The sequence below is a fragment of the Pimephales promelas genome, chromosome 11 (assembly GCF_988280905.1).
Source record: "Pimephales promelas chromosome 11, fPimPro1.hap1.1, whole genome shotgun sequence".
Taxonomy (NCBI): Eukaryota; Metazoa; Chordata; class Actinopteri; order Cypriniformes; family Leuciscidae; genus Pimephales; species Pimephales promelas.
Genome location: NC_142779.1, coordinates 13778207 through 13794216, shown reverse-complemented (window position 1 = coordinate 13794216; position 16010 = coordinate 13778207). Strand labels below are relative to the sequence as shown.

Here is a 16010-nt window from a genome sequence, read left to right as displayed (position 1 = left end):
GGTGGTCCTTTCCATGAATACGGAACGGTCCCTTATTTGCCAATGCCTGTATTTTCAAATTAGCCAAATATTAACCAGCCTGCATGGGCTGTGTTTCCAAAAAGCAAATATGAAATGTAAAATATACAATTTATTTTACACAAGTTGAAGGCACATGTGGTAACATCATGACTTGATGGATCTCTGTGAACCTCTGAAAGGAAGCTCTGACAGGAACTTCTGACAGGAACCTTCAGAAGAACTAATCAACTCTCAAATTATTCACAAAAGTATGTTTATTTATTTTCACATCTTCTGAAAGCAATAGCGCCAGATGCTAATGTTGCTTCTCCAAGCCAATAGGCTAAAGCGGATGATGGAGAGAACAGTCGATTTAGTCCGCCAGGCACACAGCTGAACAGAAGACACTTCTGGAGAGACTGTCTCACACCTGGAACAAATGAAACACAAATGAGTTGTATTGCATAAATTCATTACTCTTAGAACAGATGAGAAAAGATCCAGTTTCTCATTTAGAGGTGTAAATTATGAAGTGACTTTTTCATGTAAAGAGTTCCAGGAAATTACATAGAGTTCAATATTCCATGTAATTTAGCATTGGTACTGTACTTCTCCTGGATGTCTCCGTCTCAGGTCCCTCATCTCATCATGAGGATTTTTCAACAAATTATGTTTTATTAAAGTAGTTCGGGAGGAACTCGTCAAAATGAGCTACTGTGTTGAGCACCAGCTCTACAATCAGTAATCACAAATACTCTAGTATCACCAGCTGTCTACAATCAGTGATAAACAAATCTACCCAATCAGCAGGAAGTTAAACCATATATAAGCACAGTCAAACTCACCTAAGGATGTTTCACAGTCTTCAGAATCCCTCCACCACCCCGTCTCATCTCACTCACCAGGTCACTCCCTAAACCTGGGGGAAAACTCTGCATTCATGCCACTTACCAAGATCAGAGCCTCTCCTCGCCCTTCATTCTGAACTCGGGAGGGCGGTACATAACTGTGCCTGGAGGAAAGTTTGTCCAATGTGTAAGTCTCTACCACATGTCTTCTCGGCATCCATTAGCCTACATACGAGTGTTGAGTTTACTGATTCACAAGAGTTTTTAGAAGTAATACGCACCAGAGAATCTCGTGTAGGCAGATTCTGTCAAGAGATCACCGCATCCAAAGTCAATGAGTTTGACATCGAGTTTCTTACCGTCTATCAGGTTTCACATTAATAAAAACCCTAAACCGATTACTGATTACTGAAAGTTGTAAATTGTGATCCAACAGCCATCATCATTGCAGTTTTAAACAAGGGACACAGTCCCGATAAGACTAGAGCACTGTCCCTCAATATATAGTTTTTGTTTCTTTGTTTGCTTTGAATTATGTAATCATTTAGCTTCTGCTTCCAACAATCAAACTAAATAAAACAATAGCACACTAGTCTATGAACATTAAACATTTGTTTATTTTTTTATCAGAACATTACTTGATTTCTTACAAAATAACAATTTTGCACTAGAAATGAGAATAATTATTCTTTTTTTAAAACTTTTGAATTCTGTTAAGTGAACAATTTTTTAAAATTTCATATATGGTACACATAATTCTTGGGTGTTTCTTAATACCAAAGGTATTACTTTTTAGGTGTGTAGTATTATTCATCAGACACTCATTTGTCATAGGCAAATATGAAAGGATGTCAGTTTCTTTGCCAAGTACTTAACAGCCATGCTCATTTGTGTACATGGCCCATTTGTTCAAACGACTGTACAGGGGAGTGTCATCAACCTCTCTGTACATGTAAACTCCAGTGACGCGGTTCCACTCCATTCTGGGTATGACGCTCTTAATTCCCCTGCAGTTTGCTAGAAGCTCCTTCTCCTGTTTTTCCAAGGCCACAAAGCCAAAATAATTCTTGACATTTTCAGCTGCATTGTATTTAGCATGCACTTCAGCTGTACGCTGGAAAAGAGCTTGTTCGCTGGAACGATACTGAGACCAGTACGCCTCCTGATGATAGCCAAGAGGAGAGAAGCAATTTTTCAGACAGAGAAGGAGAATGACGGAGAGCGAGATGATTCCTACCAGCAACCAGCCCAACATCTATATGAAGAAGAGGAAAAAAAATAGCTTGAACATTCAAGAAGTGTTCATGCAATAGGGACAATAACAACAAAAAGTGATAAGTACCTGGGATTCATACTTTAACTGGCGTTCAATCACTCTTGAGTAGTTCATATATGGAGCAGGTATATCCTTACATGGAAACCGGGCCATGATTTCTGGACCAGGTGTATTTGAAGAGAAATTGTCCAAAGAAGATGGGTCTACAAACTCACTGAAAGCACAGACATACGCCACCCCTCTCAGGAGGGAAATAATAGACCAAGTGATGGGGGCAACAACTGCTCTGCCCACAATGGAGCCCAAAAGAGCAAAAGCAGCAGTCACCGATAGTTTCCGGCATTTTCTGGTGCGACACTCTGACACAACATCCCAGGTATTTTGATTTAGCATTACCCCAATGACAAAGAAAGCCAGAGCTGGTACACCAATGGCAGCCAGACCGTACAGGTAATTTTTCTTTTCTGAACATGGACAGTTAAATGCTAAGATGTTGTATGCCGTCTGACCGACCACTGTTCCTAAACCTATAAGACCATTGAAGACCGTAGCATCCTTACTCTTGATGTACAGAGAAATAATTTTGATGTAGTCTGAGATAAGCACAGACATTTTCTCTTGATATGACCTTGCTTTCCTTTTTCAGTTTGTTTCCGCTGATGGTGATCGTTGATAATAAAACCTAAAACCCTGAAAAAGAGAGATGAAGAAGGCATGTAGATCCTTTACCTTTGCAGAAACAGCTTTATTCTACAAATTCTTCCAAGAGAAATTTACTTGTAGAGTAACAATATGGATTTAATTCATATAAAAGTAATTAATTGGGAAAAGTTTGCCCAAGCGCCACTTAAATAAGTTATTATTGTTATTACTAAAAATCGAATTATTTATGAAATGAAGACTTACATTCCAGAGTCAGGAGGTACAAATGGTCTTGCTGAACAGTCACACAGTTTTAAAATCATATAGCAGAATGAAAAAGATGCTTTTAAACCAACAACAATGACAACAAAATCTCGATATGTAGCTCTATTTGTTGTGGTAAATAAGTGAGATCCTTCCCCGCTCCGTCTGTTGTGTGTGTGTATAGCAGTGAATCACCAAGAGCAATTACAATCTGGTTTCAGCATTAATGGAACTAAAAATAGGATGGGCTAAAGTAATTGAGAAAGATCAGACACATGCATGAAAAACAACAACAACATTTATTTCTCTTTAACTGCCATCCAATGTATTGTTCAAAATTACTCCTGAGACCCAGTAGATCTGGCAGTGGTTCCCAAGTTCCAAAATTCATTTGAGTCTCATTTTACAAGTCTTGAAGTTAAACTAGGTGTGTTTAATCAAGGAGACATACAAAATGAAAGCATCAACGTGCACAGAAACTCAGAATAAATAACTTATTTCACAGCAAGTAAGTTCTGAGGTCAGGCCATTGTTCCTTTAAGGACAGTGGTTTTGAGGCCCCACATTATCCACAACAATATTGAAGCGTTTTCCCCTTTTTCAATGAACGAAATTAGCAATGACCATAGATTAAAATAAGCTACTAATTATATATGAAAAAATTATTACATTTTAGAATTCCTGAATTTTTGGTGTGAATTAAATAAAAAGTACCTTGATTTTGACTTGTTTTACTTTATTCTAAAGCTAAATTTGTTTAATTAATCTAAGTCTTGTAAGTTTTTGTGACCTCTGGCTGAGAACCTTAGCTTTAAGATACCCTCATTGGTGAGTAATTTTAGTTAGTAATAAATACTGATCTTTAAACTGAAGAACATAACTAAATAATTATTTTCGTGAAATGAAAAATGTGAGCTCAGAACCATCAGGGGCCTATTCCATGATTCATGAAGCCAGTTTAGTTAGCCAGTTATGTTTCAGTTTATTTTGTGCCAAAAGTGGCTTGGCTTTTAGCGATGTTCATCACAGATGTACGCACCACAGCTAACCTGGGGCCTGTTTCAGAAAGGAGGTTAAGTGAAAACTCTGAGTATGTTAACCCTGAAATGAGGGAAACTCTGGGTTTTCCGTTTCAGAAAGGGGGGTATATCAAACCCGAGAAAGCAGAGTAAGTCAAGCCCGTTTCTGAAAGAGAGGTAACTTATACTCAGAGTCAGTTACCATGGTAACTTACTCTGTGAACCTAACCTGGTCGGGAGCAGGTTTTCTTCGGTAAACCCAGAGTTTCTTGCGGTCTCCTCCCCTTTTTTAAAGAGGAAGTGCTGTTTAAACACCAACAATAATACTAAAATGTATTTACACATTCTTTAAGGAATATATATATTGTTTGTCCATGGTTTAATTGACTAAATCTGTTTTGCAGCACTTTGCCAAAAAATAAAAGGATTAAAACATTTGCTAAACTTTTATTTGATTACCACTGTTTTGGATAATATATTTCTATTAAATCATTGAAAAAATTGTAATAAAATTTAATAAGTTATTCATGATAAAAAATAAGATGTCAATCATAATCATAATCAATTATTGAAGTTAGTTGATATAATGTTTTATTGAACAAATGTTTAATTTATTTAACTGTCATTTTAACTGATGAAAATAATAACCGTAATTTAATAATGCAGTTTATATATTTAACAATTGTTTAATACCATAAACCGTGATATTTTCTGAGACGGTTCTCATACTCTGAAACTCTCATACGTTACAACCCCACATGGGGGAGTCCCCCCACCCCACCCCACCCCCGCTGTTAAACAAGTTACTCAGCAACTTTTACTCATGTTTTAAATTAACTACTTTTTACTTGAGTAGATTTTTTAGACTGGTATTTTTACTTTTACTTAAGTAAAAATGTATCAAAGTAATAGTAGACTACTTTAGGTTGAATAACATTCTTCCAGTTTCACCTCTGATATTATAACAGTTACTCTAAAATAGTTATGAATTATTAACAACAAATGACATCTTCAACGGTGTAGTTAGATTAATGTAATAATTACTATCTCTAGAAAGTATTGGTCTACATATTTCTAAATCCTATATCAACCTCAACCACTTGATTAATACAAGGAGGAGAGACAAGAAACTGCACTTTTAATGCTTTCAAATTAACAATATACAATTGCATGAATTATTCTTGAATTGATCAAAGTGTGTAGAGGGAGAAGGTTATATAAAAATATACCTTTTAAAAATGTATGCTAAATGCACTATTGTTTTATACTGAATTGTTCTATAGTTTATGCAGTAGCCTATTTAATGTAATTGCATCATATTTTATTTTAAATTAAAGAAGAATTAAGAGTAATCCCTTTAATTAAATTACAATATTTAGATTACTTGGTAATTAATTATACCCAACACCTCTTTTTGTCTGGCGCTGTTGCCATGGTGACTCGTAATATCTGCGCTCCATTGATAATGGCTTTTTATAGCTGTGGTGCACGCGCTTAACTCAGAGTCAGTCAACTCAGAGTTGATTGAACTAACTCATTTCAGCTGTTCTGAAACCGAAAACTCAGAGTTTCCCATCTCAGGGTAAGTCAACTCAGAGTTCAAGCTTTAACTCAGAGTTGGTTGAACCTCCTTATTGAAACGGGCCCCTGATCTCAAACCAAGAGATCTCAAACCAAAACTGGACCAATCAGCTGTGAGCAAAGTGACACATGTCTGCTGCAAAGTAACATATTCACAGCTTGCGTCGACAGAGAAAGTTGACGAACAACGTCTTGGTACCAACAAGGACTGTTTGAATTGGTTTGGTTTTGTCAACTAATCCTGTAACCCTGAGTTTGTTCAACAGCCATCATGGTACAAGCCCCAGGTGGTGTAAACTTAAAGAGTTACGAAGCCAGTTAGACAATTGCAATTAAACAGCAATGATTTTTCTAGTGAAGCCTCAAAAGCAATCTCCGATAAGATTTAATGTTTAGGATGCGATATCTGTTGGTTTTATGAGAAAAATAATTTAGGATGTGGTACTTTGATCTCTTAGTAACCATCAAAACTTGCCAGATAGCAAAAATAACCAGCTGCTAAAAGGCCTTGAGGTGACTGACGGATTAGACAAACGCCTCCCAAATATAAATGAGGTAATAACTTAAATTTAGTAAGACTTAATTTTACGGAGATAAAAAGGTGTCATTTTCATCATTAACATGGTCATCATCACTCTATTCATATTGGTCACACCTTTAACACCTTAATGTACCGTATCAAAGCCCATGATATCCTATTAATTATGTTCTCATTTATTTATGGTAACAAACAACATAGATCGACTTAAGTCTCTGGGGGATATAAAATAGGAAGTTACATGCAATAAATATAAATGAGATAGGACTATATAAAAACAGGACTCTCTTGACAGTGAGTACTGCTAAAGTACTTCATTCAATTCTTCATTTGTAAGATTAAAACATTAAGTCAGACTTTGGAGTAGTATGCCACAGCTGTTTTCTTCATAGGTTTCTGAGAGTGGCGCTCATCAGAAAAGCTGTGAGTATCCAAGAGTGCATGTCCATTCATATCTTCAGCACGTTTATTCACCAGTAGTGGGGGTTTACATGTATGCCAGTTCCACAGGACTTTATTCATGTCGTCTTCTTTACGGATCCCAAGAAGCTTCTCCTCGTCGCTCTTCTGTTTTTCCCCATCATCATCTTTATTTCCTTTCCCTTTCTTCATGGGTGTGGAGAGTTGTGGAACAATTTCACCACTGATGCTCTCGAAGTATTGCTGTATGCAGACCTTGGCGAAGCTCTTGGCGTGCTCTTTGCACATTTCATCGAATAGTTTGCGCTCTGTATCAATGTAGTGTGACCAATATTTGGTTTTAAGAAAGGCCGCTTGACTGAAACAAGGTCTTATTGCTCTTACCAAGAAGGCAACTACAGTTATTATCATTAAAAATATCCATCCACAGGCCTAAAAAACAAAAACAAAAAAACATAGCAGATTAATGCAATATATAGCCCATTTCTACCATGAGGTCCTGATTATTATTGGGCATGTTTTAATAACCTCCTGTGTAACTGTGAAAATGTCTGATTTAAATCATGAAAATAAATTCGGTAACAATTTACAATATATAAGATTCATTAGTTAACTACCTAGTTAACATGAACTAAGAATGAACAGTACTTCTACAGCATTTATTAATCTCAGTTCATATTTATTTCAACATTTATTAATAGCTACATTATTCAAATTGAAGGTTGTATTTGTTAAGATTAAGAACAAGAACAAACAATGAGAAGCTGGATTTTATTAACTAACATTAACAAAGATTAATAAATACTGTAACAAACCAGTTTTTGTTAGTTAATACATTAACTGATGTTAACTAATGAACCTTATTGTAAGGTGTTACCATAAATTCTAGTAATAATCTCTTAACTAATAGTTTCTTCTTTCCTCTAGGTGCATGTTTGACATTAAAACTTACTTTGTTTTACGAGATGGCGGTTACGAGATGATTTTTAGAAAAAAAAGAAGCATGAAGCTCCACCCCTAATCCCACCCATAAACATGAACATCAGAGGAGGTAAGCAGATTGTACGAAGATTTGCCACTAATTCACCAAAATGTAAAATAGTTACGAATTAAATAAAATTCTGTTTCAGCAAATTCTGTTTTCTTAGCGCATAAAAGCAAAGAGGTAAGAGATGAGACAGTTATGATTGGTTGTCTGCTGCTAAGCTACTTTGAAGCTATGGTCAGAAGTATTAGCACTAACATAAATTTTGTGTTTTGCAAAGTTAGCTGCTTCCGTTGTTGTAGTTTTGATTCACAATGTATGGAGTGATTAGATGGATTATAATTAATTGTAAAAAGCTTTATTGTCCAAAAAAAATAATAACTTGCTTATATTTGTGTGTGTTTGTTTACATATTCACTCACCAGCCACTTTATTAGGTACACTTGCTCAATATTGTAATACAACACAAATATCTAATCAGCCAATTTCTGGCAGTAACTCAATGCATTTAGGCATGGTCAAGACGATCTTCTGAAGTACAAACTTTCAGAAACTGCTGATCTAGCCTACTGGGATTTTCATGCACAAATTTTACAGAGAATGGTCAGAAAAAGAGATCCACTGAGTGGCACTTCTGTGGACACAAATGCCTTGTTGATGCGAGAAGCCAGGGGAGAATAGTCAGACTGGTTCAACCAGATAGAAAAGTAACAGTAACTCAAATTTCGTTTTAACTGAGGTCTGCAGAAGGACATCTCTGAACGCGAACAGCAGATAGGCTTCAGAAGCAGAAGACCACACTGGGTGCCTCTCTGCTAAAACAGGTAAAAACAAGAAACTAAGGATGCAATTCACATGGGCTCACCAAAATTGGACAATAGAAGATTGAAAAAATGTTGCCTGTCTGAAGTCTCTCGATTTCTGCTGTTATACATTCAGGTGGTAGGGTCAGAATTTGGCTTAAACAACAAAAGCATGGATCCTGCATTGTATCAACAGTTTAGGCTAAGATATTTTTTGGCACCCTTTGAGCCCCTTGGTATCAGCACAACACATTCTCATCCCAAGACATCATCTAACTGACACTTTTGAACATACGTCAACATCCAACGTTTTAGGGTACACTTTAACGTCAGTTAGATGACAATCCTAGGGCGTCATCTAACTGATGCTTTACCTTTAGCGTCAGTTAGATGATGCGGGTAGGTTTAGGTCTAAGGTAGGGTTAGGAAAGGGTACCTTAAAACGTCGGATGTTGACGTATGGTCAAAAGCGTCAGTTACACTCTCAGAAAAAAGGTACAAAAGCTGTCACTGGGGCTGTACCTTTTCAAAAGGTAACCTTTTGTCCATTTTAGGTGCTAATAAGTACATATTATTATGTGCTAATATGTACATTTTATGTGTTAATATCAGCCCGTTCTCATCCTTTAGCGTCACAGAACGCTATATGACAAACGGCGCTATACTACGCACATGTGTCAGGTGTCATAAATCCTTTAGCGTAATATCAGACTACCCAACACAGTCTCATGAAGATGCGTATCTATACCACGAGTGTCATTTCTCGTGGCATTTATACGCCAAAAGTGTTTTTTTCGTGTATATGGTACGCACTAAAAAACCCTGGGTTAGGTTTAGGGGGGAGGGGGGTGGGGAGTTCGTGCGTATTATACGCAAAAAAGTGCGTATCATATGTACGCGAAAATCGCGTGCCAAATACACGCAAAAACTGTTTTTGGCGTATAAATGCCACGAGAAATGACATTCGTGCCATAGACACGAACTTTCATGAGATCGGGCTGGACTACCCTACCCTACCCTACCCCACACCTAAACCTAACCATCACAGTACGTGTTATATTAACGATAACGGGTGCCATGTGCGTAGTATAGCGCCGTTTTGTCATATAGCGTTCTGACGCTAAAGGATGAGAATGCGTTGGTTAATACATACATTTTAGGTGTTAATATGTACATTTTAGGTGCTAATATGTACATTTTAAGTGTTCGTGTGTACATTTCTGGAGCTAAAATTTCCATTTTAGGTCCTAATATGTACATTTTAAGTGTTAATGTGTACATTTCAGGAGTTAATATGTCAATTTCAGGAGTTAATATGTACATTTTAGGTGCTAATATGTACCACTAAGGTAGTAATATGCAGCCTTTGGGTACAAAAGTGTACCTTTTGAAAAGGTACAGCCCTAGTGACAGCTTTTGTACCTTTTTTTCTGAGAGTGTATATGATGTCTTGGGATGGGGCTCATCAGCATGGTATGACTGCTGTCGGTAAGAGAGATGGCTGAGATACATTACAAAAAAAGGTCTGAGGAATATCACTGGAAAAGAAGGGTTACAATCAGGCAGGAGCTTTAGGACCTTTGAGACCTAAGCGGGAAGGACTGAAAACGGATGCCTAGGTTGCATTGTTTCTACTCTATATGTGTGAGGAAATTTGCTTTTGAGTGCATTCTGCTAGCCTGGTAATACCATACTCTGCTACTTCACTTTGCTTGGTAGACAGAGTTTGGAATGACATAATTGAATAGTGTTTTCCAAAGCTTGTCTAAAGTATAAGATCATTAGTTACCAGTAAGCCAATCACATAACACAACCACCTCTCTCTCAAACTTAAACATCACTTCCATTCAAAATGTTTGACAAACACTCTTCTTGTTTGGGCTTCAGTTTGCAAATGCCAGGAATATTCTCCACAACAGAGCGAATCGCATCCCGTATCTCCATATCCACGGAGATATGGAGATACATCCGTTTTCAAGGTCAGAGGAAAACTGAGAGATAGGTCGCGATCTTAGACTGAGAACAGAAGCGAACTGAAATTGAGCGGAAGTGCGAAGTCTAACGTAGTCAAGCTAGCGTTCTGCTGCTGATTAACAAACTCTTGCTTGTACTTGTGTACTGTATGTTCTCTTTTGTTCTTTCTTGTCATTAATTCATCATCTTTTCTTCTCTTCATTTGTCTCAAAGCTCTATTTTGCTTCACTTCTGCTATGATGAAGAGACATTCATTCACTCTTTTATAGATATCTGATTTCAAATATTAACAGTGTTCAACAAGGATTCTCAGGAATCACTTACTGCACATTTAAAGGGACTATGTGTAACTTTTTATGTAATTTATTATTTAAAATCAATATTTTTATTCATAAATATATCCTCAATGGTGTACCTCTGCCAACTATATGACTTATCCTCATGAACGAAGAATTTATTATCTTTATATACATGGGACGGGTGAGTCCACGGAGGCTTCCTTGTAGTTCCGCCATCTTGAAAAACTATAATAGCAGAGAGGGACATAAAGTCCTAGGCCAACGCGTTTTCGTTCAGAGCCAGCGTGACGTGACTGAAATCAGCAGAACTGGAGGAGCAGAGCAGTGAGAGGCGCTTCACGGCCCCGGCAAGTTTCAAAGGCTGCATTGCAAATCCTCGTTGCCAGAAAAGTCCAAAAAATAGATTGTAAAAGGAAAAGTAACCGGAGATTACAAAAAACACAAGTTAATGTCAGGATAGCTTTTTCCAGGTGGATAGAGGAGAAAGAGTTCAAACGAGACGCTGAAGTCCTGCTTTCTTCTCGACAGGTAAATCAATGTTACAGTCATAATTACAAGCTTTTTTCATTGTTTGGTTGTGTCTATACTTCATTATATAGACAGATGAACATTTATAGTTAAAAGTTGATGATGATATCTAATGCACGTAGGCTACTTAAGAATATAACGAATAAAGATAGTTCATGTTTTTCACAGTCAGTAATTCATACTGTAGCATTCGTTCATCCGTTGAGTCAAGTTGCTGTTTGTTTGAAATAACAAACCTGTTCACCGAAGGAACACTCGACGAAGTGCTTATAGCACAATTCGTTTCAATGCAAAATACATTTTCACCGCTAGTTGACAGCAATTTGTACACAATGTCCGTTTAAGGCAGTTCTGAAGGCAAAAGGGACCCCCTTTTCCAGTAGGCAGCTACTAGCAGTATAAAGTGGCCAGTGAGTGCATGTGCACACACACACATATATAGGCCTATATAAATTCATATATTTCCATGATGTTCAATTGATTCGTGATTGATCTAACATAAAAGTTTGTGTCTACATAATATGTGTGTGTGTAATCAAATTTAGATATATTTCATATACCACATGTTGCTCAGTGTGTGTGTGTGTGTGTGTGTGTGTGTGTGTGTGTGTAGGCCTACAGACAGACAGACACACACACACACAGAGAGACATTTATATAATATGCACATTTAATATTAGATATTTACACACACATCTATTGTAAACAAACACAAACGTTTATGTTAGATGTGATTAATCGCTTTGACAGCACTAATGTATATATATATATATATATATATATATATATATATATATATATATGCATACAATGTTATATAAGTCTACAGTTATAGAGGCCTAGGTATATATATATATATATATATATATATATATATATATATATATATATGCATACAATGTTATATAAGTCTACAGTTATATAGGCCTAGGTATATATATATATATATATATATATATATATATATATATATATATATATATATATATATATATATATATATATATATATAATTTTTTCGTCAATATATATATATATATATATATATATATATATATATATATATATAATTTTTTCGTCAATTTTAATTATGTCAGTCGCAATGCTTAATGCGATTGAAGTTCTTTCCCTCAACAAAAACACATTTTCAAAAGCCATATTTTGAAAACCCCATATAGACACCAAGTTGAGCATTACCTGTGAAAAACAGCGAATATACCTAGTGGCCGCATCTCTGGAGATAATACCATGCCCATCGAATACGTCTTCACATGGAATAGTTGCTTGTAATTTCTGAAGCTCATATTTTGATAAGCCTTTATAAGTCTCGTTGAGGAACTCGGATAAATCCGCCGTGGGACTGAAAGCGCACAAAAAGCTCTTGCCATCCATTAAAGTTACGGCTATCCAAACAACTGGAGCGATGAGAGCGCGCTGCGTCATGGAGCTGAACATGTAGCGCAAAACCGCTGGATCTTTTCTGCGCTTGCCCATCGGTCTCTTCCATTCTTCAGTTAACACTGAAATGTTGTTGTTAAGTACATATCCAAGTAAAAAGAACCATATTGGTGGCACGATTAGAATTCCGATTGAATATGCATAATTGTAGGCTGGAAGACAAGGGCATGTAAACTCAAAAGAGGAATACATTTGAGCACTTGCCAGAGCCATGATCCCACAGATGCCATTCATAAAGGACTCTTGGTTGGCTTGCAAAAACTGGACCATAATCCGAAACTTATCCATTTTCAGAAAGGGAGTTCACCTTTTAGAGCAAAATATTAGAGTGAAGTTACACAGCTAAATAATAAATATTATTTAAATAGTATTTAAATAATCAAAGACTTACTCTATCTTGTCAGAGAGAAAAGAAAGCAAGACTGCGGAGCAGAGATGAGTCCTATGAAACATTCACCTGGTGAACTTAAGCATCAATACCAATGAGTGACAGGCCACTCCTTTAGAAGTTCTATACATGGGTGTGATTTTCGTTCTTACATTGTCCAGGCAGTGCTTATATTGTTTCCTGCATGTCAACCACATAAAGGGCAAAATTGATCACACTGAAAATGTTTACTGGAGGCAAAAGTACATTTCAAGTCATGCATAAAATATACAAATACAACATTTGGTGACAGTGGTCTGTCACACAGCTAAGATGATAAACATAATTGTTTATTAATAAATACACATACACAATACAGACAGACATATACATGAACATTACACATCTTTTTTCAGGTGTTGCCAAGGTTCCGCAGTCATTTGCATCCAAGCCATATCCATGAGGTTGTTGTGTAATGTGTGTGGAGAGAGAAATGCAAAATTACACAAACTAAATCCCAGCATATTCAAATGCTCCAGCATGCAAGCTCTTGAAATGGGTTAAAATGCTTTCTGAATTGACAATAATCTGACAACAGCATTACAATTAAAAAAATGTTTGGTTTCTAAATTCATATGATGAAACATTCATTGTACATTACATATGCATCAGCATGCAAGCTTTTGCCTCTGAATGAACAATAATCAGTTATTTAGACCTCAATTTATTACAATTTTGGGATTCATCAATATTTTTTCATTACCTTTATTAACATCACATATTTGCATGAATTCTTACTTAAGAGGTGATGTTTTTCTCAATTTCACACCTCAGAGAATAACACCTTCCCATTGCAATCTTCCCAAGTGATGCATACTTTGGGCTTATAGGCCATCTTGGTCACATCCAGTTCTGGTTTGCACTCATACCATGTTTGCAGCAAATGATCCACCTGATCTTGCCTGGTAATACCATGCAGACGTTCTTCTTCTTCCTCTTCGTATTCATTACGGATTGTGCTGGCTCTGAGTGCACTTGAGAGGGGCATTCTCACAGTCACATCTTCTCGCATGCTCTCAAAGAACTGAACCACGCATTTTCTGGCAAAATCTCGGGCATGAAGGACACAGGTCTCATCGAAAAGCTTCTGTTCAATGTCCAGGTAATTGCTCCAGTAACGAGTCTGCAGAAAAGTGGCGTGATTGAAGCAAGGCTTTATGACGCGACCCACGGCACCCAAAAGAATAAGGATGAGGAGTATCGACCAGCCGATTGCCTTTCAAAAGAAGATAAAATGTCAAGAAGAATAGATGAATCATGTGGTTGTGCAAAAGTATGAAAAGACTTTAACCACCTACAGATTTGCTAAAGGTCTGTTCCTGTCAACTTTGTACAGCTTAAACTTGTCAGCTATCACGTCAAAAATGACATTGACTTCACAGTTCATTGACTGAACACTATGTATGTAATCAGAAAAAAATTACACAAAAATGTAAGGAAACATTGAATGGAATCCGAATCACTATGCAGAGTAGAAAAGGGTTTTAACCACCTACAGATTTGAAAAATGTCTGTTCAAGTCAAAATGGAACATCTTACTGCAGCTTTCAAGTCAAAAATGCCATTGACATCATTGACTAGAATGTAAGCATGCAAAAAAAAAGTGAGAAAAGCACACTTACTTGAGAGTAACAACGCACATAGCGTGATATAGCTTTCCGAAAACTGCTGTTTTTGAAGATGATATCTTCTTTGCAAGGCACCTTAGCCATGATCTTGATTAGTTCTAGTCCGGTGCTGTTAGGTATTCCTGTAAAATATTTAGGGTCTACGTTCATACTAAATGCACAGATGAAACATTTTCCATCCAAGAGTGTCATCAAAATCCAGACCATGGGGGCGAGAAGGGACCGTTGCATCATTGATGACAGTAGAAATCTGGGAGAAGGATAATAGTTAGCCTAATATTTTTGTATTATCAATATTAATATTATTTAGTCAAATAATATTGTTTGGCTTCAAACTCACTTTACCACAGCTGGATTTTTTGTCCTCTTGCCCAGGGGTCTGGCCCACTCTTCCATCATCACCCCAGTATGGCGATTAACTAACACTCCCAAAAGGAACAGTATAATTGGGGGGACGAACATGACCCCCATTGAGTACATCTTATTGTATTGCGGTAAACAGGGGCAGTTGAAATCAAAACTTGTATACAACTTGACGCTTATCAGTGACAATATTATACAGATACCATTGGAGATGGACTCCGAATTTGACTGGAAATATTGTAAAACCAACTTTAAACGATCCATTAATTACAGTTTATGTTATATTAGAGGCTGTCAAAGGTAGGCTACTTATCTGACAATGACCGCCAAATACGCTGTTTCTGCAATGTGCGCTGATCAAGTCAAAAAACGCAAAAAAATCCAAAGAAACTCAAATACAATTATCTGGATCAGGTGAAAAATGAATGATTCACAATTATTAACGCATCTCGCGATCTCTGCGTGCTGAAGTGCGATGAGTTCATAAGTAAAGCGCGCGGCCGTGCGCACCTGTAAGCTCCCTTTGGGCACACCCAAATGTGCGCAAGCCAGAAATACCTCCCTTTACAACTGCTTTAAACGGGTTTGATTTTCTTTGTTGTTTAATTAAACACAATTCCAAGGGTCGTGTGAGGAAATATTTCACAATTATGCTCATATTTATATTTAGTATTTTTATTTATTTTTTAAAAAGTGAGAGAGGGGCAGCAGCCCTCCCTCAGATGATGATTATGGTTGGATATTTTTGTAGCATGCATCACCCATAGGAAAATCGAATATAAAATCATTACCAACGGATGATTACAATTATGGTTATTTGACAGAAACTCTTATATCTAAACATTATTGTGTGTAGCCTTTTTTTACAGTATATGGTACTATGTGTGTATTGTCAACTGAAGTTTGGTAAGGCAGCGACCTCGTGTGGGTATATTGTCCTCCGTCTTTACTAGTCTG

At 36.7% G+C, this 16010-nt stretch overlaps 3 protein-coding genes across 3 annotated transcripts; all 3 read right to left on the bottom strand.

Moving 5' to 3' along the window:
- Positions 1-1578: 1578 nt before the first annotated feature.
- Positions 1579-2775, bottom strand: LOC120479444 (calcium homeostasis modulator protein 2). The gene is made up of 2 exons (XM_039671876.2): positions 2191-2775; positions 1579-2103 (listed from the first exon to the last, which is right to left on the bottom strand). Exons 1-2 carry the CDS (start codon positions 2734-2736, stop codon positions 1720-1722), a joined length of 930 nt encoding a protein of 309 aa, XP_039527810.2. The 5' UTR covers positions 2737-2775; the 3' UTR covers positions 1579-1719.
- Positions 2776-6049: 3274 nt separating this feature from the next.
- Positions 6050-13075, bottom strand: calhm1a (calcium homeostasis modulator 1a). Its single transcript, XM_039671873.2, has 3 exons — positions 13027-13075; positions 12375-12942; positions 6050-7020 (listed from the first exon to the last, which is right to left on the bottom strand). Exons 2-3 carry the CDS (start codon positions 12921-12923, stop codon positions 6520-6522), a joined length of 1050 nt encoding a protein of 349 aa, XP_039527807.1. The 5' UTR covers positions 12924-12942; positions 13027-13075; the 3' UTR covers positions 6050-6519.
- Positions 13076-13331: 256 nt separating this feature from the next.
- Positions 13332-15460, bottom strand: calhm3 (calcium homeostasis modulator 3). The gene is made up of 3 exons (XM_039671874.2): positions 15031-15460; positions 14685-14940; positions 13332-14278 (listed from the first exon to the last, which is right to left on the bottom strand). Exons 1-3 carry the CDS (start codon positions 15315-15317, stop codon positions 13826-13828), a joined length of 996 nt encoding a protein of 331 aa, XP_039527808.1. The 5' UTR covers positions 15318-15460; the 3' UTR covers positions 13332-13825.
- Positions 15461-16010: the final 550 nt, after the last annotated feature.

Excerpts from the sequence above, each read along its gene's own strand:
- calhm1a (XM_039671873.2), bottom strand. The coding sequence starts at position 12,923 with ATGGATAAGTTTCGGATTATGGTCCAGTTTTTGCAAGCCAACCAAGAG. Across the intron at positions 7,021-12,374 it reads ATATTCGCTGTTTTTCACAG|GCCTGTGGATGGATATTTTT; the intron begins GTAATGCTCAAC and ends TTTGTTTTTTAG.
- calhm3 (XM_039671874.2), bottom strand. The coding sequence starts at position 15,317 with ATGGATCGTTTAAAGTTGGTTTTACAATATTTCCAGTCAAATTCGGAG. Across the intron at positions 14,941-15,030 it reads AAAAATCCAGCTGTGGTAAA|ATTTCTACTGTCATCAATGA; the intron begins GTGAGTTTGAAG and ends TCCTTCTCCCAG. Across the intron at positions 14,279-14,684 it reads ATGTGCGTTGTTACTCTCAA|GCAATCGGCTGGTCGATACT; the intron begins GTAAGTGTGCTT and ends TTCTTTTGAAAG.
- LOC120479444 (XM_039671876.2), bottom strand. The coding sequence starts at position 2,736 with ATGTCTGTGCTTATCTCAGACTACATCAAAATTATTTCTCTGTACATC. Across the intron at positions 2,104-2,190 it reads AGTTAAAGTATGAATCCCAG|ATGTTGGGCTGGTTGCTGGT; the intron begins GTACTTATCACT and ends TTCTTCATATAG.